General features: G+C 52.4%; 1 protein-coding gene across 4 annotated transcripts; it reads right to left on the bottom strand.

Moving 5' to 3' along the window:
• Positions 1-7,198: 7,198 nt before the first annotated feature.
• DHCR7 (7-dehydrocholesterol reductase) lies at positions 7,199-27,286 on the bottom strand. 4 transcript variants are annotated; one of them, XM_038563622.1, is made up of 10 exons: positions 24,260-24,321; positions 20,211-20,340; positions 17,638-17,741; positions 16,873-17,095; positions 15,244-15,334; positions 14,252-14,465; positions 12,299-12,503; positions 11,333-11,464; positions 8,155-8,633; positions 7,199-7,574 (listed from the first exon to the last, which is right to left on the bottom strand). In XM_038563622.1, exons 3-9 carry the CDS (start codon positions 17,733-17,735, stop codon positions 8,169-8,171), a joined length of 1,428 nt encoding a protein of 475 aa, XP_038419550.1. In that variant the 5' UTR covers positions 17,736-17,741; positions 20,211-20,340; positions 24,260-24,321; the 3' UTR covers positions 7,199-7,574; positions 8,155-8,168. The 4 variants fall into 4 exon arrangements, with proteins under 4 accessions (XP_038419550.1, XP_038419547.1, XP_038419549.1 ...); XM_038563619.1 differs by lacking the exon at positions 24,260-24,321 and adding exons at positions 22,509-22,778; positions 23,251-23,447 and having other exon boundaries at positions 7,199-8,633; XM_038563621.1 differs by lacking the exon at positions 24,260-24,321 and adding an exon at positions 27,263-27,286 and having other exon boundaries at positions 7,199-8,633.
• Positions 27,287-27,418: the final 132 nt, after the last annotated feature.

Raw genomic sequence — 27,418 nt, 5'->3', positions numbered from 1 at the left:
TGGGGCTCCCTGTGCCAGGATCCTCCACCTTGCAGACCTCCCCCTCCTCAAAGGGTGCTTGTGACCAAGTGTGTGCTGCTGGCTGCAAACCACCGTGCCGCACTCTCAATCCGCGTGCTCTTTTGTCACCTGCAAGTGCAGGGCACCAGGCTGTGAACATTTCTCATTTGCTACAACTTTGAGTTCCTGGAAAATGGGCTTCCTCCTCCTGCCACCTGCTGCCAGGCTTCTCGCGGCTTGATTGTTGGAGCAGGACGGGGTCTTTCTGGCTCCCTTTCCTGATTTCCTGCCATGTGGATTCCAGTAGCCAATCACTAAACATTCCCCAGCCCATTGATTAAGGGCCAGGGACTGAGCCGGTGCTTCACCCACATCAGCTCACCAGGGTAAGGTGTGCGTTCCTTCCATGGGGGAACGGAGAACGTGAGGTCACTGTCTCACGGTCGGAGGCCAGGGTTGGGAGAGCCCATCAGAAGTTGTTCCTCAAAAAAAAAAAAAAAGAAGTGGTTCCTCATCTGGAAAAACAAGCCTTTCATAGTCCAGAGCTTAGCTCCACTGAGCCCATGTCCCTCCTGTGGGAGAGGCCTAGAAGCCTCGGAGCATGCAGGCCAGGCAACCCTGGATCCGGTAACAGGCTTCTGCCAGGGGAGGCTGAGTGCTGTGCTGTCAGGTGCTTCTCCAGCGCAGTGACCCTGACCCAGTGTCTCCACTCTGCCCCTAGCCTATTCCAGGAAGGCCAGGAGTTTCTCGGTGAGACCTGTGTGCATGCCCTGGGGTCCCCAGCCCGCCCCCCTACCACCCCTGTGTCTCCTCTCGTGCTCTGGGGGCCACCCACACTGCCCACACAGAGCTCCCCGTCAAGGCCTGCAGCACCGCAGCAGCAGCCTCCTACACCCCAAGCAGCCCAGTCCATGGAAGCCCAGTTAGCATTGTCGACAGGGGCATTTCCAAAGCCAGAGCCATCAGGGCCTTGGCCTCCAGGCTTGGCCAGAGAGGGTCCGGTAGCAGAATTGCCACCACACAGCTGTCGTAGCAGCTCTGGTTCTGGCCACGCTGTCCTCCAGGGCTCCCGTGGGCCTTCCCTTCAGACTCGGGCGTGAGAGGGTCCCTGTCTTTTCTCTAACTCTGCATTCACAGACACAACTGCAGATTTGGAGCGGGAGTTGGGATGAAAACAGCTGTTTTTACCCTAAGTCTTGGAGGAAGGGCAGCAAAGGTGTTTTCAGGAGCCCTATGCTGTGTCTTCCTGGTCCCAGGGGCAGTGAGCTGCACCAGGGGGCACGACCCTCTGCGCCTCAGAGCACCCCCCAAGTGCCAGAGGAGCCCAGGACCTGACGGAACGGTGCCCCCCCACACATACACACACCATGCACACGGCTGCAAGTTCAAGGCTGTGCAGCAGATGGAAAACACTGGGGACAGCTCAGTGCGAATCCAAGCGTGGCGCAGAACAGAGGGTCTGGTAAGCTTTCATGTGTTTTTCCAAAAACGGATCCAATCCATGTGTTTGAACACACCCAGAATATCTCCGGGAGGGCCACACAGCAGAGGGGCACCAGGTGGCGGGGACCAGGGGCAGCCATGTGACATATTGCCTATTTTTTTAAATCAGCTTTTTGCTTTGAGATAATTGCACATCCACATACAATTGTAAGAAATCGTACAGAAGGACTTTAGCCAGTTTCTCCCATGGAAGCACCTTGCAGATCGGAGGACAGAGTCCCGGCCAGGGTTTGACACTGACACAACCCGCCAGGCTGGCCCAGATTCCTGGTGTGCACGTGCATGTGCGTGTGTAATCCTAAAAGATTGTGTCACAGTGCAGGCTCGTGTGTCCACCCCCACCCACAGGTGGGCTACGGAACCCTCACTATCTCCTCTAATCCCAACTCCCTCCAACCCCCGCCCCCCCACATGCCATCCCATTGAGGGTTAGGGTTTTAACATACACATTTGGGGCGACAAAGACATTCAGTCCTTGGCCCTGGAGTATGGACGGACCCGCTAGTTCAACTGTTCGCCAGGGAAAGACTTCTGAGTTATTTCTGATTTTCAACAAGTATGAATAAAGTTGTAGTGAACATTCATGTACATGTTTTATGCAAACATAATTTTTTATTTCTCTGGGATAAATGTCCAAGTGTGAGCATATTGCCTATTTTAAAGCATTAATAATGGAAAATAGTGCTGTTCAGAAACGAACAAGGTGCCCCCATGGATCCTGCCTGGAGTAGGTGCTCTGTGCAGCGGGGTGCTGCAATACCGCCTCCCTTCCCCTGGCATCCAGCCTGCCTCCCGTGGAGCCTCTTCCACAAACATTATCATGATCATCTCTGACCTTGATTTATGTTTTAGGATTTGCAATGTTCCTTCTCCTGCAATTGCCTGTGTCTGGCAGGGGTGGGGCCCAGGCTTGCCTGCAGTCTCTGTGGCCTCCCACATTCTTACTTCACTGGCCCATTGCTTGTCCCTAGGCTGCTTCCTTCTCTTAGCTCATCAAGCAACACACCTTCACAAATACCTCGCTGTCAGGCCAAAAGGCAGAAGCCAGGCGGGGGCCACCAGCAATAATGCATCTGGACCCGACACAAAGGACTTTGGTCAGCGGAAGGTCTGCTCTTGCCTTGTAGCAGAACTCTACCACCAGCCAGATCCCCCAGTTTTGGTGGATCCCTCCTCCCCACGGGCCTCTAGGTGTCCTGCTGCTCGTGTCCTGTGTAGCTCCCTCCCACATGGACTGTGTAACCAGAGGGAGGTCACAGGAATGATGAAGCACGGCTCCCGAGACTCTGCTATATGTCTCCTGGGTCGCTCACCCAGGAGGGGTGAGAGGAGGCCGACCATCCTGCAGCAAGGATGCTCATGCAGCCCCATGGAGTGGTCCATGTGGGGAGACAGCCAAAACCACCCAGCTGAGCTGTCTCTGTGTCCCTGAGCCTCCAAAATTGTCTGAGATCATGTTTATTATTGGTTTACGCCAAGCAGTTTGGGGGTAACTTGTAACACCCTTCCCTTCTGGGAGGATTTCATGACCCACAGGTGGGCTGCCATCCATCGTGTGGAAAGCACTGTTGGAAAGCTTTCCATCTGCCCACCCCGGCATCAGGACACGGCCTTCCTGGTTATTTCAGCGTCCCCTGAGCAACCACCTGACCAAGCTCCACAGAAAGGTGGTTAAGGGCAGATATTGAATCCCGGCTCTGCAGTTGATTAGCTTAGAACCTCGGGCAAGTCCCACTATTGATCTGTGCCTCAGTTTCTCCACCTCTAAAGCAGGGGTGGTAACAATAGTGCTTGCCACTGGGATTATTGTGAGGATCTGCTGGCACACGTCACGTCCTTGCGACAGTGCCCCACGCATTTTGGGAGTGTAGAGCTGGGGACTGATGTGTGGCAGACTGTGTTCCGAGGCTGGGGATGCACCAAAGAGCAGAGTCATTAGAGGGTGGGCCTGCCTGAGGTTGTGTCTACGTCTTTCCTGCTTGCATTTCATTGAAAACTTTATTAACCATACGTGTCGGTTCCGGGCTGAATGGGAAGGCTGTGGAGGAGGAAGATGCTGAGCTCACCTCCTCCCACGGACACACTAGGGCTGCATATAGCTACGTATAGAGTACTCCTTTCCAGGAAGAACCTGGCAGCCAGCAAAACAGGTCAGCTGCAGTTGAAGAAATGCAGAGGAAACCACATCCATAAGGGTAGCGAGGGCAGAGACGCAGGCCCTCGGGAACCAAACCCCCAGCATGGGGACCTGCATGTACGGGTGATGCCTCAGCATTGAGGTCCTCCCTCGAAGGGTTCAAGCCCCAACCTGAGGTACCCCTCTAGGTATCTGTACTGGAAAGATGAGCCCCCATAATGTCTCACTTTGAAAATCAGCAGGACTTAACTCTGGGAGAGCCAGAGGTCTGCAGGAATCGAAGACCCCAGGCCTATAAGGCCAGCGTGCTATGTCACTGTGTTCAAGACCCAGCACCGGAATGCCTGGGTGGCTCAGTGGTTGAGCATCTGCCTTTGGTCCAGGGCATGATCCTGGAGTTTCAGTATCAAGTCCTGGGTCGGGTTCCCTGCATGGAGCCTGCTTCTCCCTCTGCCTGTGTCTCTGCCTCTCTCTGTGTGTGTGTCTTTCATGAATAAATAAAATCTTAAAAAAAAAAAAAGACCCAGCACGGAGGCAGCAGTCTGAAAAGCACCTAGGGCTGTTCACGAAGGGCATCGATATATTGAGTGATTTTAGGACGTGTGCTGGAGGAGCAGGGATCTACAGGAACTTTCTCCAGGAACGAAGCAGGGGCAGTCACCATATCCCTTGCTGGCCCTGCCCGCCCTGCCCTACCGTCCCTCTGCAGACCTGTCCCATCCAACTTGCTCACCCCTGCCACCCTCCCTGCAAAAAGCAGCTCTGCCCTGGAGGATGGGCATCCCCACCCACCTAGTAGGCCTGCTAGGTGGCAGCCAGCCCCACCCATCAGCACACCTGCAGCACCTGAGGACTCAGTCACAAAAGGAGGACTTGAGAGCCCACACAGGGGACAGTTCCGGAACACCTGCTACTGGCGACAACACTTGAGACCCATGGGACACCTTCATGGCACACCTTCCACGGCAGGCCACGACCTGCAGGGAGATGTGGCTACCTTCCTGATAACAGAAGCAAGCAAGTCGGCCACAATGGGGAGACGGGAGGTTATGTTCCAAACTGAAAAAGAAGACACCACCATAAAAAGGGACTTGAGGAATCTGTGGAGCTGACTTCACGAGTCAAACAGTATTTATCTCTTCAAGTTCCTGCACACGCATGTCGAAACCGCCCTCCAGAACGCTCACGTTGTTTGTGCGGAGAGTGCTGGCCTCCTCCTGACCTTGACGGCACTCGGACCGGCATTTTGCTGACATCTGCCTGTGGGGTTAGCTTTTATTCCTTGAATCGATAAAAACACCAGTTTCTCAGATCCTCCTTGGTCACCTGCAGTTTTTATTAGCTGCCAGGCATGCTGTGTGCTTATCCGTGTCTCTGAGAACATCCTGGTCATTTCACCTGTTATAGACAGCAAGCCGTGGTCAGACGGCCGCATTGCAGATTTCTTCCTTAGAAATCGAGGTCTTAACTCAGCACCTGGGGTTTAGTTTAACAACAGGATTATTGCCTTAGTAGTGAATACAGAAGAAAAAGTGAGCAAGGCTTGATGGAGCATGTGGTGCCTGAGGTGGGGGGGGCCAAAGACATCCCCAGCCTAATCTGCAGAACCTGGGAATGTCGCCGGCCCAAGGCACTGCCTGCGTGATTAGACCAATTACCTTGGGGCCAGGGATTCTCCAGGTGGCCCCGTGTAATCACAGGTGGCCACGTGAGGCAGGGCCCACGTGGCTGCAGGATGGGAAGCAGGGGCTGGAGGGACCGGGCCACCAGCCTGGGGATGCCAGGAGCCGAGAGCTAGAAGACGGGGTAGGACCCTCCCCAACAGCCTCCAGAGGAGCGTGGCTTTGCCGACCGATGCCTTCATTTTAGTCTTATAAGACTCATTTTGGATTCTTAAATCCAGAACTGTGATAAAATAAATTGATGTTGATTGGTCACAGGACTGGAAGCAAACGCCCCTGGGTTTGAATGCGGCCTCTGCCTCTTGCTGGTTGCATCACTGGGGATGAGTTGCCTCAACCCCTGAGCCTGTTTCTTGGCAGGATCAGCCTCTGGAAACAGGGCCAGCAGCCTGCCAGCCCTCAGAGGGTGAAGGTGAGTGCCCACAGAGGGCGTTCTCTGACTAGAGGTCAGAACGCAGGCTGGGCTAACATTTCATGGCACGCTGCCGGAGCCAGTAGGATGGGCTCTGGGAGAGGGGCCGCTGCCTCCCAAGGCCCAGCGGGGAATGGGATGTGCTACGTTTAAGCTCCTCGTGGGCAAGGACCTATCTGAATGTGGCCACGCAAGTTCCTGCGCCAGCCCTGTCCCAGGGGCTGCTGACAACTGGCAAGGCCCAGAGGACAGAAGGAGCCTTTCCCAGAGTGGCACCACCTTCCCGCCCCCCACTGGCCACGAGGCTTCACCATCTCTGCTGTGCTGTCCCTCCTGGCTCTGGGGGTCCAAGCAGCCCCTCTCTCTTGGGGAGGAGGGAAAAGGCAGGCCGTTTGCCCAGAGGCCCAGGGTCTGTGGCTTCACCCTGCCCTGAGAATTTCTAGAACTTTGTAACCAGCACCTCACAGAGGCCTCAAAGGTCCTAATCTCACTGTGCCCGGAGCTAGGGCTCTTGGGCTCATCTTGGTCTTGCCAGAAGTGAGCCTCTCCTGCACAAAGTGGGGGCAAGCCTGGCTTGCATTTGCTGAGCACGCTGCATACAAGTGTCAACCTGCAGCCCTGCCCAGAAGTGCTAACACACACATACACATACAACTGGGCTCGTGGACAGACAGATCCCAGGTGTGGACACACAGCTCTTCTACAAATTCAGCCTGAGGAAGCCCTCTCAAAGCAAGGCAGGAAAATAATAATTGCCCTTCCTTTTCAAATGGGAAAAGCCAAGGCACAGAGAAGGCAAGTCACCGGATCTAGGTCCACAGCTGTTTGGTGGAGCCAGGGCCGGAGCTCACAAGCAGCACCCTCCAGTGTCCTTGAAATGAATTCACTTGGTGTCAGAGAAGGAGAGGTGCACTCTACTCAAGGCCATCCAGGGCAGTGGCTCTCCAGGCTGGTCAGTATTCCAGTCACGTGACTTGTGACAAACACAGATGCCTGGGACACCCTCAGCGTGGGGGCTGGAATGAATGGGCAAGAGAGCAGCAGCCTGGGTGAGGCCCGTGTTCTCATCCCACTGGGCTGTACAGCCAGTTCCTTCTGGAAGCAGGGGAGGTGCTGCCCGGCACCGCCCTCCCTGCCCACAGCTCGCTCCTCCGCAGTCTCTGCAAGCAGAAGGCAAGGCTCACTGCTACCCAGCATCTCTGTTCACTGCCGCAGGCAGGCAGCCAGGCAGCCAGGCTGGGATTTCTTCCTTTGGTGAATGTGATCGACGTCCACTCCCAACCCAAGAATAGCCCCAAGAGCGGGCAAATGGTGGGGGAAGGCTGGCACCGGTCCCCTAAGTCCCCTGGGGAGCATTCACAGCTTTGAAGCAGTACCCAAGCAGCTCTTCAAACGCATCTTGGGCACCCCCTCTATGTACCAGAAACCGAGCCCTTACGTGCAATCAGGCCCAATCGAGAAAGAGAAGTTTGATCAGGGCAAGTTTAATATAAAGAATTATCAAGTCTACTAAGGCAATAATGTTCAAAGAGAACTCTCAAGAAAACCCTAGGGTTAACGGCAAATGCCCAGGGTAAAAAAAAGTTCACTTGAAAGGTACCCCCTCCTGGAGGCTGGGATTCACATCTTGCTGGAGAAGGCTCCCTGGACAGCACACAGGTTTGCTGGGCTGCCTGAGCCAATGTGTGCAGTCACCAGGCAAGCGGGATGCACCCCACAGAGGGGTGGCAGGCGAGGCTGGCGGCCGGACGCTCAGAGGGTCAGACCCTGGGAGCTGCGGCCCATGCTGGGACCTCTGCATGCTCTGGGCAGGCACCTTGGCTGTCTCCTCACTGCAGCCCTGCAGACGTGAGCAACAGGGAAGGAGATGTCACTGAAACCAGAAAGAGAAGCCCCCTCGTCCGTGCAGTGTCCCTCATATATAACATCGTGCATACAGCAAAGAAGAGATGTCCACAGGGTCCGGCTCAGGATCACAGAGCAGGTAAGGAAAGCGCATCTGGGGCCGAAAGGCAATAAATTGGTAATTGGAGCACCTGCTATATCCACGTCCCCCCTTTATTTCGTGAGGATGAGTGATAGCAAGCAGGTGTCTGCTCCAGGTTGGACACCAGCATGTCTGGTTCCCAACACACAGGAGAGACACGGTCATCGTTGGGGGGGGGGGGTCAAAGGTGAGCAGGCCCTCCACCTGCCCGCGGATCACTGCATAGAGGAATCTGCTCGCTTCTGCTGCCAGGGAGGCAGGTGGCACGAGCCCTAAGGACTCCCCTGGGGCCAAGGGGGAGCAGCGCATCCTGAGCACCAGGCTCATTCCATTTCAGATGAGGGACTAGAAGCTCCTGGGTGGGGGAGGGCTGCCAGGAGCCCCAGCAGACCAGCCTCATGTGCTCTTCACCGCCCCTCACGGCTCCTCCTACCAGGGGACGGTGCTTCAGAAGATCCCGGGCAGCAGGCGGTGGGGCACGGCAGCCGTGTAGCGCTTCCAGTCACTGCCGTACTTGTTGGCGCAGCGGTGCTCATCCCGGAGGCAGCGGTGGGTCAGCAGGATGGTCATGTAGATGATGTAGAAGTACGGCAGCAGGTGGCCCCCGCCGCAGGCCAGGCAGTAGGCCAGGCTGCCCATCAGGTCGCCCGTGTAGTTGAGGTGGCGGGCCACGCCCCAGAAGCCCGACACCAGGAGCTTGCTGTGATGCTTTTGCCCATCTGCCGACGTGTACATGCACTCGATGACCTTGGGCTTCCTGCCCCAGATGAGGCAGCGGCCGTCCGTGCGGCGGAACAGATCCTTCTGATGGTTGGCCATCCGGAAGATATAGTAGCCGAGCAGACCCAGCAGCAGGATGCCGGTGGCATGCAGGGTGGACAGCTGCACGGGGTGGTAGACCAGGTACAGGCCCTGCAGGGCGACAGGGAGCACGGCCGGGGTTCCGATCCCACTCTGCCCCAAACAGCTGCCTACCCATCCCGTGTGTCTGCAGGGCGACAGGGAGCACGGCCAGGGTTCTGATCCCGCTCTGCCCAACTAGCTGCCTACCCATCCTGTGTACCTGTTTCCTCCTTGTAAGCAAAAGCACCTGTGTCAGAGGGTGGTTGTGGGGGTCAAGTGTGCACAAGAGACAAATCTTTGTATCTACCTGCCTTCCTCCCTTTCCATGTACCTATATACATGTGTCCACATACACACATGTATGTCATATGTGTAGCGTAACTGTAACTTACAACACAAAAAAAATATCATCTGAACACAATTTCATAAAAAAAAAAACCCACAATTTTATGATGGTTGACTTTATGTCACCTTGGCTAGGTCACATACCCAGACATTTGGTTGAACAGTGGTCTTGCTGTCAAGGCATTTTTTTAAGATAAAAGTAACACTTAAATTGGTACTTATGAGAAAAGCAGTGTATCCTCCACCATGTAGGTGGGCCTCATCCAATCAGTTGAGGCTTAAAAAAAAAAAGGTCAACCTCCCTTCAGAATGAGAGTGGATTATACCAGCAGATGGCCTTCAGACTCCAGCAGACCCTGACATCAACTCCTTGGACCTCCAGCGTGCTGGCTGCCCTAAAGATTTCAGACTTGCTGGGCCCCCCTGATCACATAAGCCAGTTAATATTTCTCTCCTCTGTGCATGTGTGTATGTGAATATGTATGTATATATATACAGATATATACACACATGTGTACGTAGGTTTATATGAGGCCTGGAACACAGTAAGAGACACGTGGGTATGATCCCACGTGTGATCTACTGTGTAGGCGTGTAGCTATATACCGACAATCCACTGCTATTGGCTCATGTGCCTGGAGCATGGAGCTCACAGAACCAGGGAACCCAGGGCGAGCAACCAGCCAGGTGGAGAAGCAGGTGCAGGTAGACCATGGCGGGACTGGGTCCCAGAGCCCCAGGCCAGGGCTCTCTCCCACGCTTGCTCTGCTGTGACTTTCCTGCTTGGGGACACTAGGCGGGGCTCCACCAGCCCAAGTCAGCCCCTGTCACTGCCTCATGCAGGACTGGCTGCCACCACTTGGCCCCCGTGCAGGTGACCAGGCCTTCCCACACAACTGCCCAGGCAGCCGCCCTGCTCACTGCCAGCGAGGCCAGAGCCCTGGACTATGCTCTCTTCCCTGTCCCCAGCCTCCTTGCTCACTCATGGAATGAACAGGTGGCGTCTGGCCAACGCCTTCCAAGCTGCCACACTCAGCACGTCACGGAGCAGGGGTTCTTGTAGGAGTTGGGAGAGCATGGGAGCCCGATGACGAGGCCTCCCCTAATCCCCTACTGCCTCAGACACCCCGAGGCAGCTCTGCATGGAGTGCAGGGTGGGTGGGCAGCAGCAACCGGCCACCTGGCCACATCAGTCAGATGCCCCTCCATGGCTTCGTCCAGCCCTGCTGAGGGGGAGCTGCCCTAGTTTTCCAGAGGGGTCTGGGGCTGTGCTCAAGGCTGCCTCCCCTAACTGGTGTGAACCCAGGTCCCTGTGGCTCCTTCAGCCAACTCTGTGACACCTGAATTCTGTGGGGCAGGCCAGGGCTCTCCTGAGGACCCCAAGCCCCTTCCGAGCTGCCTCCTCTGAGCCCTGAATTCTCTCACTAGTAAGACTTAGCAGGGGCCGGTCCACCTGTCTGGAATATTCTCAGACCCAGCATCAGCACTGCTCTCAGCCCAGCTGTAATGGGATCTCTCAATGCGTCTGCCCACCACCCTAGGCAAGTCAGGGGCTCCTCCTGGGCCCTCTCTCGGAAGCCAGCACCCCTCCCTGCACCAGGCTGCCTTTCCCACTGACTGTGAGCCCTGAGGGGCACAGCCCACGCCCGTCTCCTTTGCTTCTGCATCTCCAGCACGTGCTGGCACTACACAGATGCTCATCACGAGTTTATGGAACAAACAAAGGTGAGAAGGAAAACCTCTCATCCTTCAACCACTAAGATTTGATATGAATATAAATACCCCCCTCCATCCACCCAGCTCAGCCAAATTATTCCTTTTAACCCAAAGTCTATACCATGTCATCTTTAAGTGTCACACGCTGTGTCCCCCAAATTCATAACTGGAGCCCTAACCCTGAGGACCCCAGAATGGATCTATACCTGGAGATGGGGTCTTTAGAGTGTATTCAAGGTAAAATGGGGTCACCAGCATGGGCCTGAGCCAGTGTGACTGGGGTCCGTATGAGAAGAGGGGATCAGGACACAGACACACATGAAGGGACAACACCTTGATGACCCAGGGAGAGCATGGCTGTCTACATACACACAGAGAGGCCTCAGGAGGACCCCACCTGCCCACACCTGCATCTCAGGCTTCTAGCCTCCAGGACAGGGGGACAGTGAGCATCTGTGGCCCAAGCTCCCCTCCCAGTCTATGGTATTTGTCACGGAGCCCAAGCTGACTAATACACCAAGCCTTCCCTTCCTCCTGGAAACAGGGAGTGGCTCCCCTGTCCTGTCTCTGCTGTCTCCCAAGCACAGCCCATGTGTGGGAGTGGAGCTCAGTATGTGCTCGGCCGTGTCTCCGAGGGCAGCCCTGGGCATGCCTAGGGCCCTAACAACTGAGTGTTCCACTGGGCCGCGCACCACATGGCTCCTCACCTGCAGTGTGTAAAGGTACGGCAGCCAGACACAATCCCCCCAGCCCAAGTACCACCCAAAGTGGTCGTGGCAGATGTCGATGGTCTTCAGGTACCACGTTTCATTCCAGAAAAAGTCCAACACGTAGATGGCCTGCAAAACAAGGAGAGCCGTGGACTGACCCAGGGGCACCAAGGGGCCCTCAGGAAGACCACATTTTCATAGATGAGGAGGTGGCACCTGGGGTGTTTCTGAGCTCCTCGGCCATGCACTCCACTGGGCTGCTTCCATGTTTCCACCATGCCTGGGACACAGGGGGCAGCTGGAGAACAGGTCAGGGGGCCCTATACGCAGAGAATCTGCACAAGTGGGGCACCCAGCAATGCCCTAGGAGATGCCACCTGGGCTGCGGAGCTCAGAGAAGACCAAGGTCACTCCAGCAGAAGAGCTTGGGACAGCCCACAAGGAAGGAGCACTGTATGCCAGAATCCATGTCAGCTTGGAAGCCCTTTACCCATGGGTACCCCAGGACATGCCCTGCCAGCTGCCCCTGCAGCTGCCCCAGCACCTGCCCCAGCCAGGTGACCTGTGTCCTTCCACACAGATGGAGAAAAGGTGGAAATGGATTACCGTCCCTCCTCCCAACCTGAGACCCACGGGGAGACCCGTATGGGAACACACTTCACAGACCATAAACTGTGAATACAGCCAGGACCAAGGAGGTTAACAGCTGGAGCTGTTAACAAGTGTCCCCTGGGAAAGAGGCCCTGCACCAAAGGAGTCCCCAGGGCCAGCGTGACACCTGATACACTGTGATTGAATCTGTCCCCATGTGCTCCCTCACCCGCTCCCCAGAGATGCCCAGAAAGGGGCCGACTCCCTTCTAAATGCAGTGGGTTAAGGTTTTGCAAAAACTATCTGGCTTCCAGGTTTCCCTGCACCCAGCAAGCATCAGTTCTTCCACCCCTGTGGCTGCAGACAGGCTACCTGCAGGATGTTGACCAGGACCATGGCGTTGGTCACTTGGCCGTGGAGCTCCCGCTGCTTGGCCGCAAAGGACAGGTTGATGAGGGTCCAGGCAACGATCCCGGGGCGTCCGTTGAAGAACAGCTTGAAGTCAAACCACTTCCCAATCCGGGGGTTAAACTCAATGCCCATCATGTAGTTGTAAAAGAAATTGCCTGTGAATTTGCTTGAAAATAGAAAAAACACATACATTTAGCCAAAGAGCGTGTCTCACGCACAGGGCCTGTGTGTGCGCATGGACACAAACACCCCGCCTAACCCTGGCATCAGCTGCTGAGGTGCAAGCAGATGACACACCGGTCCCTTCATGTCCCACCGGCTCTCACTGGACACTCAGCTCCAGCTTGGCAGAGTCATCATGAGAAACAGGCACCTGGGCTGCCTGCTGCCTCCCTGGGAAGGTGGGCGGGGGGGGGAAGGTCTTCCCTTGAGCTGCCAGGTTTCTCCCCACCCTCCTCCAGGCCCCCCTTGAGGCACGGCCCGCTGAGCTGCATAACTGGCTGCATAACTACATGAAGATCTTATTTTGCAGTCAAGCATAGTTGGAAAGTTGCAGTCAAGGTTGGAAGTGACTCACAGGGTGCTCGGGCCCCCACGGGCAAGTCAAATGACAAATCATGCCCAGATCTCTACCTGGGTAAAAGCAGCATGCTCAGAACCAGGTGCCTGGCTCCAGCTCCCCGACCCCAACCCTTGCTAGTCATTTGTTGCCCTGGTTCCTGACCCCACAGCCCTCTCCAGGGGTGACGCAGAATCAGCCAAGATGAGTGATATGGAGACCTTCCTCAGATATAACTTGTAGACACATAAGGATTTCTGTGTTAATGAGATAAAACATTTTCATGTTTGTTTCCCTCAGGATAAGTATTAAAAAAAAAAAGCAAAATATATAAAGTCTACAACAGGTGATTAATTAGAAAGCACTGAAAATGACTCACAGAAGACTAGCCTCATTACCTAATTACCACACAAGTCACAAAGCACCATCATCCAAAGATGTTTCCCAAGAGCAAGAGTTAAAAGAAACATATTTTGGGTTTTTTTGGGTCCCTAAATGTACGGGGGACTAAAATGTAGGCACCCAAGCACAAGGGTCTCATTCATGACTGCTTACATCCATCTATTGGAGGAACCCAACCAACATCTATTGGTGGAGGTAGAGATGGATGGAGGGATTGAGGGAGGCAAGGATGAAGGACGGGGGTTGGACAGGTAGATGAGTGGGTGGGATGAATGGAATAGGGTTGAATGGGTAGATGGGAAGATGGGTGGAGGGTGGGTTAAATGGAGGGATGGATGGGTAGATAGGTAAATGGGTGGGTTAAACAAATGAGTTGGTAGGTAAGTGGATGGATAGATGAATGGATGGAAGGATGCAGGGGTGGGTGGGTGGATGGATACATGGAAGGACGGGTGGGTGGGTGGGTACATGGATGTATGGATGGAGAAAGAGCTAGATGAGGAGATGGCTAGCTGGAGGGCTCACAACTCTCCAACCCAAAGCTTCCATGAGAAGGCACCAACCAGTAGGGCTCTCCCTGGGAGGCTCTCACATTAAAACTACTGAGATAACAATACTCCTCACTAAGGTTGTTTCAGGCCAGACTTATGTTCCAGAGATGGAGGCAATGGGCTGCCTTTTCCACTTTCCTGCTCCCATGATAGCCCTATAGGTGATGACTTGGCTAAAGATGGACTTGGCCATCTTCCACTGCATTCTTCCTAAGGCAGAAGAAGACCTCTGGACATTCAGAAAGGATGTTTCCCAGAATCAAACAAGATCTGTTAGGCATCTCCTTCAAGGATTCTCCTTCTTCAGGGCTTTACAACCTCCTATCCCAAGGTCGTAGAGAAAGGCAAGGGGTGGAAAGGCCACATTCCACTTTAGGCCTGACCAGCAGCTAAAGAACGTACCAGTCTTTGGCACTGGTGGGGAAGAAATAACCCTTGATCATGGCAAAGGTGGAAACCGCATAGCCGAGGATGTTGGCGCACCACAGCAGTGGTATCCAGTTGTCGAAGATGATGGTGGGAGAGAACCAGGACAGGACATGAGAGTTTGCAAACCAGAGAAGGTGTGTAATGAGCCACGCTTGCAGGCCATTGATTTCATACTTGTTGACAATCCCTGCAGACAGAAGATTCAACAGTCAAAGTGTTTTCCTGACTGAAACAGCAGCTGGTGCAGACCCTCCCTGCTTTGTGGGCCTCGGCTGCTCCGGGCCTGTCTGGGACACCCAGGTCACAGCCCTGAAGCTGCACAGCTTCTGCTATAACATGGGACCCCAGGTCAAAATGCCAGTAGCACACACCACACAGTCCAGGAATTAACTGCTTGTGCTTTCAGAGTCCTGGGAAGAGGCAAAGGGCTCAGACTAGTCCTCTGGTTCTGATTCTCCTTAGCCAAGCACAGGCTGGGTCACCGGCCTGTAGTTTGCTGGAGGGAGAGGATGCCTCCAAGGTACTTGTCGGGAAGCACCACAGCCTCCCTGCTGCCCTGGGAGCCCCATGCAGGCAGGGACAGGGCGGATTCCACCTGTGTTCTCCCTGCGGGGCTCCCCGGGTTCTCAGTGACGGTGGGGAATGCACGGACCAGGCAGCTCTGCAGGCCCCTAGTCCCCCTGCCTGGATGCCAGGGGCCAAAGCAGTGCTCTGGGTCGGGAGACGCTTCAGGAGCCCCAATTATGTCAACCAATTGCGAGGGCCAGGGCCAGTCAGTTTCCTGTCCGCTGAAGAATGGGATCTCCAACCTCGGGCCGGGTCAGCCCTAGGCTGTGGCAATGTCCCAGCAAAGTTCACTTTTATTTTGTCAGTGAGCACACTCCGGAGTGGAAGCAGCAGGGGATGGACAGGCCCCATGAGACAAAGAGGCAGGGAGAGAAGAAGGACCCACGGGCTCAGCTTACCTGCGGGGGTCACGGCACCCTCTTGAACACCTCCCACGTAGCCCGGCAGAAACTTATGGCAGAAGTCAGGAAGTGCCATGTACAAAAGCACCTGCGGCAGAGATTTTAGGCTGTGTCACTGGTGGCCTGGAGGGTCTGGCTGTTTCCATACAACCTTGCTTTCATTCACTAACATGACCCACGCAAAAGCACCGCATGAACGGCAGAAATGCTGATTTGGGTCGGTCATTCCTTCCAGAAGAGTCCGTGGCCCTGGGAGGGAGTGGAGGCCGCAGGCCTGGTGGGGCTCTGAAGGGAGCACAGCCCTGAGTGGGAAGCTCATTACCACATAAAGCTGTAGAGCAGTCTCCCCCCAGCAGAGCCCACGAGTCCTCCCCACTCACATTTCTGGGGCCATTTAAGAGAGTGAAAGAATTCACATGCCATGCAATTCACCCTTTCAGACCTTTTCAGGCTCATTTCGTACATTCATAGGGGTGTGTAACCACTGCCACCATCCAGTTCCAGAACATGTCCATCACCCCAAGACAGAACCCCAGCCTCGCCATAGCACACATGAGTGCCCCACTCCTTCTCCCGGCTGGGTAATGTTCTGCTGCATGGAGGGACTATGTTTGGTTTTATCCACTTGTCCACTGGCATTTCTACTTTTAGGTCTACTCATGCTGCCCCTTCTTGTTTTTCACCCAAAGGGACCAAGAGACCGGAAATAAGGGTGAGCCTGAAGCCCAAAAGTTGGGACCCTGAGGAAAATCTACTACAAAGGGTTGGAGCTATCCTCAAGGGAAGAAGCCTGGGATGTGAGGGGGGAGCCTTTTCCCGGCTCCATTTCCCTGGATTCAGATAATAAACAACCCTGCCTGTTCACCAGGTTGTTTGTGCCCAACAGCGCCTTCCTGGTGAATGCCTCCTGGTCTCAAAGGCCAGTGTGGTCACAACAGAGGTGAGGCTGTCATTGGCCAGGACTGTGAAGCCACCTACTGGGAACACAGGCTTTGGCTTTGCTGAGTGGTGTCTCTTGTAACAAAGAATATCCTTCTGGGGTCTGGAATGTTCCTTCCCATGAGCTACCTTTTTTTTTTTTTTAAGATTTTATTTATTTATTCATGAGAGACACAGACAGAGACAGAGAGAATCAGAGACGCAGGCAGAGGGAGAAGCAGGCTCCAAGCAGGGAGCCTGATGTGGAAACTTGATCCCATGACCCCAGGATCACGTCCTGGGCAGAAGACAGGCACCAAATCACTGAGCCACCCAGGGATCCCCCCATCCCATGGGCTACTGATGAGAGAAGCTTCCTGTTGTGCACTGGGCTTCCCTAGGCCAGCCCTGCCTCACACCCTCCCACACGGTCTTGTTCCATACGAGTATGCATGTCCCTGCAGGGCTGCACGTGTTCCTGAACTGTGGGGAGGCTCCCACCCCACGTGTGTTAGACACCGTGATGCCACCAGGTGCATTCTATTAGAAAACAAAGCTAAGTGGGTCAGGCTCCAGGTAATGCCCTGCTGGGGCCTGAGAACAATGCCAACCTAAGCCAGTGTCCCGTTTCCCAGAAAAGTAGCCATCCCAGCAGAGGTACACTTGGCACTCACTGTGCCCTGACGACAGTAGCCAGGGAGGGCTGACCTGGAACGTGACCCATAAGGCATACAGCTGGGCTGCTTTCTTTGTCACAGGTGGTGTCTTGGCCCAGATGTCTGAGAGATGAGCACGCCCAGTGGCGACATCCATCACGGGGGCAGTCAGAGAGCAGCTGTACTGGTCACACGCCATGATGAAGTAGTACACAATGAAAGGTGCAAAGAGCAGCAGAAAGATGACGCTCGCTAGCGAAAACCAGTCCACCTCCCTGCAATGGCAGACAACAGACAGTCATGCAGGGCCTGGCTGGCCCCATGACCTTGCAGACAATGTTTTGCGTGTCTGTATGGGTTGCCTTGTTCAAACCGGCCAGTGTCTCAGACAGCTGTTCGCTCTCTGTGCGGAGGCCTCCCTGTTGCCTGGAAGAGCCATTTAACGTGTGTGCTCTACCGTGAGCAGCAGAGAAGTTGATGGCTCTGTGGGCACCCAAAGAAAGCCCAGAGCCCAAAGACCTTTTGCAACCCACAAGGCCAGAGGCTTCCTGGTTCCTGGCAAGGGGGCTGCTCACCCACTCCCAGGTTTCAGGAGAACAGAGACAACAGCGAGCTGCACAGCCAGGGTCAGCCTGTTTTGGGCAGTTTTTCATTTCTTCTTCAACTCCTTACTTTCTAAAAGGGAAAACTGCTTACTTTTCATTAGTCTGGATGATAAAAATTGTATTTAATATAGCCCCTAAAATCCCAGAGGCTGGCCACCTCTCACTAAGACCTCCTTTTGTTTTCTAGCTGGGAAGACTGGCAAGATCCTTACCAGGCACGACCCCACTGCCCTTGAGTCTCGTCCCTGCTGTTGGCGATGCTGCCCGGACTCTTGGTTTTGGGAACGCTGGGTGGAGATTTTGCAGCCATTGAGCCCTGAGAGAAGAAGACATATCCCGCTCAGATCATCCCATGAACAACCACCACATTTCCCTGCCACATCTGTCACTGCTCAGACTCCGCAGGACTCGCCTCTTTCACTTGCCTACTCACTACCTTGTCCTCAATGGCAGATTCCAGGCAGAGGAGAGATCATGGATTGTTCTGCAGCATTTCCTTCCTAAAATCTGCAATAACTTCCCACGTGGCCCTCCTACTTCTCTTGATTCAGGCTCAGATGGAGGCAGAATGCCCTCTTGCCATGTGAACTAACCCAAGGCTCAGAGCTCTCTTGCAATCTGCTCCTGTCTCCTGTCCTCCCCACTCTCTACTCATACCTTCTAAACCAGACACATTGGGTCTTTAATGATCCTTGAATATGGTTCATCTCATTCATGATTGCTGCAACTTCTGCTTAGAACATGCTTTGCAGGTCTCCTCATTCAAGTCTTTTGTAAAATGTCCCCTCCTTAGTATGACCTTTTATTTTTCCTGGAATTAATTATCACTAATTTTTTTTCTGATTGCTTTTATAGAGGTATCATACGCATTGGCCATTTTTTTACACACTTGAACACAATAAAATTTATCATTTTCATTCTCCCTCTCCCCTATAGCCATTCATCTTGAACCAATCTACAAGCCAATCAGCCAAACCATATCGCCTGCACCCCAAACCCCCTGCCAAGGCACTCTACCTGTTACTTTATTTTCTTAATAACTCTTCACATCATGTAGACTGCTTTTTAAAATTTGAGTGCATGTCTATTGCCTGTCTCCCTCCATTAGAATGCTGGCTCCCCAAGTTCAGGAAACATATGTCCTATTCATTGCTCTACTACCAAATCCTAGAATGTAGTCTGGTTCATACAGTGCATTCAATACATTATCACTCTACAAAAAAAAAAAAAAAAAGGTAGAATAACTGAACTTGTCTATGGGGGAAGCAGTGATATCTACACTTCCAGAATAAGTTCTAATTATAAAGTTTCAAAATATCAGGGATAAGAAAAAATTACTTTAAAAGTTTTTACAGAAAAATCCTGAATTAAGAATCCTACCAGCAGCAAGTTGGATTCTAGAAGACAATGACGGAAAACTTTAAAAACTCTGAGGGAAACTTTTTTGCAACCTAGAATTCTATCCCTGGATTAACTATTATTCAGAGAATACACAGGATCCAAGAGAGCTGCTTAAAGGAAAGCCCAATGAAAGGACAAAGGGCTGAGAGCTGTGCAGTGCACCAGACAGTAACCAGGCTACACTGGTACAAAATGAATAGCTATAATGGGAAGGAGAATGGAAATGATGAATTTTATTGTGTTAGAGCATGAAAGATTACTGATATGTATGACAGCTCTGTTAGAGTATTCAGAAATAATAGAGATAGATGCATAGAAACTTTATTAAATGGGAAGGAAGGAAGGAAGGAAGGAAGGAAGGAAGGAAGGAAGGAAGGAAGGAAGGAGAAAGAGAGAGAGAGAAAAAAAAAAGTCATATAAGGGGGAAAAAAAACCCAAACCATAATTATAGTACATTATTTGGCCTAACAGTAAATAATAGCAACTTTGTTATAACAACGTAAAATCTGGTTATAGACTGAATACTGGATGTATAGAAGGATACATAAAGTTAGGAATGGCAAAAGCAAATTATTTAAAAATAAGCAGGTAAAAATAAAATAAAATAAAATAAAAATAAAAATAAAAATAAGCAGGTAAAAACAACAACACAAAAGTAACTAAAAGAATGAAAAGTAAAAAAGAAAAAAGAATGAAAAGTATTTGCTTCTGGGAGCTGAGACTATAGGATGAATTGGGGAACTGTTTATTCTATAGATAAGCCTTAAAACCCATTAATTTGTTTAAAAATGTAAACACGAGTTACTTTAACACAAATGTACATTAAAAAAAGTTTCAGTGACAAAACAATTTTCACTTGTGGTGTGGGAACCGTAGCAACATCACTTAATTTTCACAGGTTAGTTAGTTGGAACATCTATCCATGATGTACAAAGTAGGATGAGCAGTTCTTTATAGACCATCCATCTTTACAGCCCCGAAACAGAATACAGAGCTTGGTGTGTGGCAGTCACTTTGACTGAACATGGTAGAAAACTGTAAAAGGGCCAGAAACATACAGGCTCAAAGCCAAACGGAGAGTGCTGCCAAAAGGAAAAAGTGTATCTTCTACAGATTAAAACAAGCCCAAGTAAATATTTTGAGATTACAGAGTTCATTCACCCAGGAGTCCCCTCTGTCATAAGCATTGAATCTTATAATAAATGTGTAAGTTATATCCTTGGCACTAGGCAGCCGGAAACCTGAGAGAGGGAGGTGCTTAGGGTATATTTCATTTTGTTCCTAAGACTCACAGACAGGAGTAGATGTACCAGCTGTCTTTACCTGTTCAAAGTTAGAAAGTCACTGTCTATGCCCATGAACAACCGTGCTAAGACATGCTTACCTCCAACGTCTTGTCTAAGGGTTTCACAGCAGAATGGAAGTGTTCCTTCTGGAATGGGCCACTCTAAAATCTCTAGGCTCTCTTGATTCAAAAGGCCCACTTTATCCTTCTCAACCCACTGAGCAAAGTCCTGTAGGGACACAAAGATGATGAAGACACTCAGGGAGCTGACATTTCAGGATTGAGGGCAGATAAGGACCTAAATGGCATTTATTCAAGGCTCACTGTTGGAACCAAGTGAGAAGTGCAAGCTCAGCATTTGGGGTTCAAAAGCAGAAGATATGGGAAGCATGGGAGAGGAGGGAGAAGGCACTATTACCACCCAGCTTCTTTGCCTGGCACACACAGCACCAGGCAAATAGTAAGTACTTAATGATACCGGGGGGATTGAATGGAAGTCTTCATGGAGGCGTCACTTGGGCATGAGCCTTGGCACACGAAGATGCAGACCTGACCAGTAGCGATGAACAGAAAGGCGTTTTCTTTGAAGACTTACACCAAGCAGCCACATAGGCATCTGAAACATTCCCTGAAGCTTTATAGTACCACAAGCCTGAATCAAGCCCCTAGAGTTATCACATTCCATTGATACATTCTAGAAGCCAGTAAGAGCCTAAGGACATGAAACAGCAGTGAGAGTGATATGGGCTTGGAGCCTGGCTCTCTGCAGACTTGTGGGACCTAGTGACCTTCCTCCGTGTCTTGGGTCATGAGTGTGTACGCATGGGAGGGTCTGCAGCAGTTGTTAAAGCTGGGTGAGGGAGAGTTAGTGTCCCACATCTGGGAATAAAGACCAGCCAGGGAAGTGGATGGGACTTTCTGGAACCCTGGTCAGGTCCTCTGAGTGGTCTTTGAGTACCCCAGGCCAAAGCTAAAGGGACAAGGCCCCTGAGGGTTTGAGGACAACGTAGGAGAAATGCCTGACCCTAAGCTTCTGATTGCCAAGGCATCCCTAGCAAAGACATCCATCTCAAATAAACATATTACCAGCTGCTTGACCTGGCTAACAGCCAAACAACCAGAGAAGGATCAGGCCACTCCTTTCCACAAAAGTCTGCTTTCAGAAAGCCCTCGGTGACCAAGATAGTTGATCGCTGCAGTGATCCCACTTCTTCCTATGCCCTAATTCCCACTCTATGCTTTAAACTGGCCAATAAAGAGTGAACCCATGAAACCCCAGGCTCCCAACCCTGACCCTAATGAAGACAGAGCACCAAGCCCATACACTCTCTTTCTCCATGACCCACTGTGGCTCTGGGCATTCTGTGTACCCTCCAGGACCTGTGAGTAATAAGCCTTGCTCATTGGACCTCCCCAATGGTTGTTGCTGAGGAGCATCCTGCAATCATCCAGACCATAAAGGCTAGGCCAGCCCTGATGGACCTGGGTGAGGGGAACTGGGGGTGGGAGGGTAGGGGTGGTTTGCCACAGTAATAGGAGCCCAGAAGGGTGCCTCAGGCATTCCCAGCCCACAGTATCACCATCTATAGGCTGAGACCCATACAACAGATGACTTACACCCCTTGGTAGCTTTTTAACATCCTGAAAGTTTAGAAGTTTGGGGATGCACTAGATGCCCAGGAGCACAGCAGAGAAATCTGGGGGCTGGCACAGGGACTACCCCACAGGTCCCATAGTCCCCATCAAGGCTCCAAGTTCTCAGCAGGACCAATTCCTGCTGCCTGCATGGAATCCAAGTTGTGGAACCACCTGCTAGGCCTCAGCTTTCTCATCCATAAAGCAACTGTCACCTGCTTCCTCGAGGACACAAGGTCATGGCACCAAGCGCTCAGAGCCCTCCCTGACCACAACAGAGTTCACCTGAAAGAGCCAGCTATCACCAAAATGACTATCAGCACCATCAAGTCTCAGGAAGGCCCAGCTGGGCTCATGCAGGGCATCAGGGCAAGGCTCAGGCTAGCAGAGGTCTAAGGGCCATGCATCTGCAGTGCCCAGGCGCAAGTATTCTGGTTATGCCCTGCAGCTAACCGTGCTGCCACCTGGTGTCTTAAAACAACAGCCTCTTCATCCTCTCTCTCTGCTTCTGTGGTCAGGAATCTAGCTGGCTAGGCAGCTACGGATTGGGATATGCCAGAGCGCCTACCTTCACATAGCCTGTGTGGGCCAGCCTGGGCGTCTTCACAGCCTGGTGGCCTCAGTGCAATGGGAAGAAGTTCAGGAAACCAGTAAGGGTTCCGACAGACCTGACAGAGTTGTAGCGCCCTGTCTGCGGGCCTGAGAAGACTAGTGACAGCACTCCCCGCACAGTCTGTAGGTTACAGGGAGTTCCACACCCACCTCCTTTCCAGGGGAAAGGAGTCAGGCTCCACTCCTTGAAGGGAGGATTGCCAGATACTAGATGAACAGGAGATAGTGTTGGGGCCGTCCTTGGATGATGCAACCTTTACAGACAGTGGCTATTTACTGAGCCTCCACGGAGTTCCAAGTGCACAATATCTTCCTGAGTTCTTGCACCGGCCCTGGAAAGTGGACATTACGATGTCCGTTTTACAGATGAGGTTGACGTGAGGAAGGTGGAGTGCCTTCTCTGCTCACACACCGACCGGCCTGTGGAGATGGAGGTTAATGACTCCTGGGAGTGGGCTGGAGGAAGAAGATAGGCAAGGACCTCCACATTTGACATCTAAACTCGTGTTACAGCGAGCATCTATTTGCAGCTTTTGGAAGGTAGATTCCCCGGAGCCACAAAGATGCAGCTTACTCTTTAGAATCAAGGCTGTGTGAATTGAGGGAGCGACCACCACGGCAAAGGGCCCAGGGGCAGCAGGCGGGGCTGGGGGTGTGTTGTAAAGAAGCGGCAAGTAAACCAAGAATTACCCCAAAGGTCAGTCTCATCACGCCTTGGGGTAATTGGGGTGAGGTAATTGGGGTGAGGGGAGGCACAGATAACTTCCCTGACCCCCATTCGAACCACAAATGTTCCCACGATTGTGGGTCTTAGGATTCCAAGAGTTGTTTAAAAACTCTTTCCGTTGTTGCTAAATTATTTTATGTTTTCTGGAAAATAGGAAAAGAACACCTGTATTCCCGTCACTGGGTAGGGTTCCGGCGTAGAGCTTTTCAGTCTTTTTGACGGCAGACTATCTCTTACTGCCCCTTTTGCCGTGCCACGCTTGGGATCGTGTTTCCAGGCTGAGTCGATTTGTTTTCACCGTCTTCACCGTCGCCGCGTATCTCACTGTAGAAGTGTGTCAGTATTTACCCGATCTTCTTACTGATAGTCAGCAGTGGTTTCTGGTGTTTTGCAAGTATATACAGGAAATCACAATGAGAGTTCTTGCATCTGCCTGTTTACACAGCCGTTGGAATATGTCTCAGGATACACTCCTCCAGGTACATGCCTGGTGGGTAGGTAGGTCTACCTGGCTTCTAGGACTGTCTTCATCCCCTCGCTGATTCTGACGGTTAACATTCTTTCTCACCTTGGGTTCAGGTCGACAGGTCTGTACTCTTCCGTTCCTACTACTCTTATATTATCGAACTCCCAAACCAGACCTGAGCCGTTCGGATAAGGTTCCAAGAAAGGTTTCTGCAGTCGAATACTGCTACCTGGCATCGCCCTCGGAAAGATTAGCTGTTCTCATCATAGTTATCTGAATTTTACCACCAGACTTCTCCATGCCCGGTGGTGCTCAGCTCCCCCACCCCAGGCATCCATATATTTTTTGAGAAAATACACAAGCCTACTCGACATTTCATTAAAAAGAAATCCTTCAAATTGCGCTCAGGAGGAGCGGGTCATTTTCTGCTCCCACCAAGAGCACGCAAAAGGTTTTCTTTTCACTCCACTGTGCAGGCCCTGGCTGCCCGCGTCTCGAACCTGGGCACCCATTGCGGCGCCCGGGGTGGGGGTGGGGGTGGGGTGGGGGTGGGGGTGGGGGTGTCTCTTCACCTAAGGAGCTGCAGGAAGAGCTCAGGTGGGCCCCCGCCGTCAGCCCGGGGCGCCGGGGACCAGGCGCTTCTGAGAGCGGACCACCCGCGACCGCGCACCTGCGCGCCCAGCACCGACGCGCCCCGCGCCCACTCACCTGCACCTCCGGCTCCGCACCCGCCGAGCCCGCCCGTCCCGCCCGCTGCGCGCCCCGCTGCCTGGAGGGGCCGCCCCAAGCCCCGCCCCCGGGGCCCGGCTCCGACATGACGTGATGCCACAGACGACCAATCGGAGGCGGGCCCTGCGCGGCCGGCGTCCCTGCGCCCTGCGATTGGTCGCCCGCTTCGCCCCACCCCCTGAGCTGACTCCGGGCCACCGAACGGGCCACTCGGCGCCGCTGGGGCGCGGGATTGACGGCCGAGGGCCCGCCCCGCGCGTGGCTGGCGCAGCTACTGGGGGTCCCCGCACCCACCGGAGCGCAGAACGCAGAGCACGCGCGAGGCCGGGAGCTCCATCCACCCGGTGGCCGCATGCAAGCCTCTTCCCCTGAGCCTCAGTTTCCTCTTTGTGCAAATGGGGCTTCCTGAGCATCTGGTACATCAGGCGCTGGGTCCTGAGCAACTCAAAACGGACATCATCCCTGCTCCTAGGGCTCACGTCAGGCGGGAGATGGGGGGAGGCGGGGGAGGCGGAGGGACAAGTAATCAATAAACGATAATCAGATAAGTGGAGTGTCACATAGTGTGCAGAGGAGCAGAGCAGGGTGGAAGAGGTTGAGCGTGAGTGCTGCTTCACTGGGGGGAGGAGATGGGAGTTTCGCGTTGGGATCACACCTGTGCAGAGATAGGAGGGGAAGAAGCAGCAGGATTGGAAAGAGGGAAATGTTCTACTGCCTTGCAAGCCCTGCTGGGGCCAATGGCATGGGGCAGATTTGGTGATAAAAACTCACAACAGTTGTCCCGCTTGGCAAGAACGTCCAAGCCTACATACTCCTGCCTCAGCCATCAGCCCCTGGACAGGACCACCCTTGCAAGGACACACCTTGGACAGGGCAGCTGTGCTACCCAAGCAGCCCCTGGAGGAGGGGTGATTGAAGGTGTCTGCTGGCCCCACTCCCAACATTTGGGACAAAGGCCTTGTTTGCAGAAGGATCTGGTTGGCACATCTCTGTGTCCCTCAGAGAGATATTTTCCTGCAGTTTTTTGTTTTGAAAGACGTCAAACATAGAAACCTGTTGAATATATACTAAAGTGGGCGCTCAGCGACTGCCAACAGTTGGCCACGTCGAGTTTCTCTTTCCTGCTTTCTCTCTGTATCCACCCTCCACTTTTTTTTTCCTGAACCATTAATTGGCAGCAGGTAATGTCTTCTTCCTAAATACTTCAGTAACCACCTCTTACATTAGCAAAATAAAACACATTATAGTCTGAAAATTTTGCATCAATCCAATGCTATTATCAAATATATTGTTCACATTTGGTATTCCCCAATCATCCCGTTTATGTCCTTTATAGCTGTTTATTAAAAGCCAAGATCCAATCAGGGAACCACACACACCATGCATTAGGTGTCATGGCTCCTTAGCCTTAATCTAGAGCACTGCTGCTCCAGCCTTCCTTTCTTATCTTCCTCTTTTTTTTTTTTTTTTTAAGTTTGTGTTTTTGGCCTTTTGTGACATGACAATTTTGAAAAGTCAAGACTAACTTTTTACAGCTTTTCTCTCAACCTGGATATGACTGTTTACCTCACTTTTGCATTTAGGTAATGCATTCAGGGCAGGATAATGTACTACAGAGATGATGTGATGTCTTTATGCACCATGTCAGAAGGAACATGATGCCCCTTGGTCACATGCTGATGATGAGTTTGATCGAGGGACTTTTGCCAAAGGTCTTCCATTTTTCCTTTGGTAATTAAAAAGTAGTCAGTGGACTGGAACTTTGAGACTGTGTAAATATGCTGTTCCCAGATAACCTTTCAGCCAGTCATCTTGCATTTAACGATGACTCCTGCCTGAATCACTGACTTCTTTGTGCAAAGGGGTGATTTTTCTAATTTTATCTCTCCTTCCACATTTATTAGTGGGCATTTTTCTGAAAAGAATTTCTCTTTCTTGCAGCACCTGGGTGGCTCAGTGGTTGAGCATCTGCTTTTCAGGTTGTGATCCCTGCTGATCAGACTGTGATCCCAGGGTCTTGGGATGGAGCCCGCTTCTCTCTTTGCCTATGTCTCTGCTGTCTCTGTGTGTCTCTCGTGAATAAATATTTTTTTTAAAGAATTTCCCTCTTTTAATTTTTTTGTCAGTATGGATTAATGGATTTTTTTTTTTACTCATTGACTTGTGTTCTATCTGTGCTATTAATCTTTTTTTAAAAGAAGTTAGTATCTTTGCATATTATCCCATATTTAGCCAGTGGGAGCCCCTTTGGCATGATTCCTTTTTAAAAATAACGTATCTCCATCCTTCTTTGAGCACTTCCTTATTTCCTGCGACAACCAGATGTCCCAGGTGTCTTTCTTTCCTGCCCTGGGCCTAGACTCAGCCGTTTGGAGCAGGAGGTCTTTGAGCAGAGACCTGAAAGAACTGAGGGGTCTCTGGGAATGAAACCTACCAGAAGGAACAGTTGAAGCGAGGAGTAATTCAATTAGCACGTGCTGTTCTCAAGTTTCAAACTGTCCATCACGCACAAGTATTACTTTAGAGGCTGGGGAAAATGTCTTTTAAATGTGAGCACGTGTATGTAGCACAAAAGCAGTATCCCAAGTCGGGAGAAAAATACGGACTATTCAAACAAGGACAGTGTGAGTTCCTTATTCGTACAGGAAAAAAATTGGATTCCCACGCCAAATGGACTACAGAATGAACTGTTAAGAAAAAGTGAACACTCGCCTGCAGCAGTTCTCTCCAAGCAAGAAACGTGGCACCAGGGCAGTTGCACACTCGCCTCCTACTGCTCCACTAGACACCTGCAAGGCCTAGGGAACCGCCAGGCGGCCCCACAGGAGACACCTGGTGGCGAGGAAACGGCAGCGAGCGCCCGCGCGTCCGCACTGGGCTGCTCCAAGCCCCCCCGCACTGAACCGGCAGCTCCTGCTCTATTCCCACAGCGCAGCCCTAAACTGCAGGAAAAAGAAATGAAAACAACGTGTGTGACATTACAGGTATAGAGCCGAGGTGCGGAGCAAACCGGGTGCGGTGTGTGGGGAGCGCTGGAATGAATCAGAGGCGCCCCGCTCCACCTTCCTCCTCCTGCTCCTTCCACCGCGCTGCGGGAGCTCCCGCGGCTTCTCGGCGGCGCGGAGGGGCGCCTCCTTC

The sequence above is a fragment of the Canis lupus genome, chromosome 18, assembly GCF_011100685.1.
Source record: "Canis lupus familiaris isolate Mischka breed German Shepherd chromosome 18, alternate assembly UU_Cfam_GSD_1.0, whole genome shotgun sequence".
Taxonomy (NCBI): domain Eukaryota; kingdom Metazoa; phylum Chordata; class Mammalia; order Carnivora; family Canidae; genus Canis; species Canis lupus.
The sequence above is the reverse complement of the archived record's forward strand: the minus strand, read 5'-3'. Positions and strand labels throughout refer to the sequence as shown.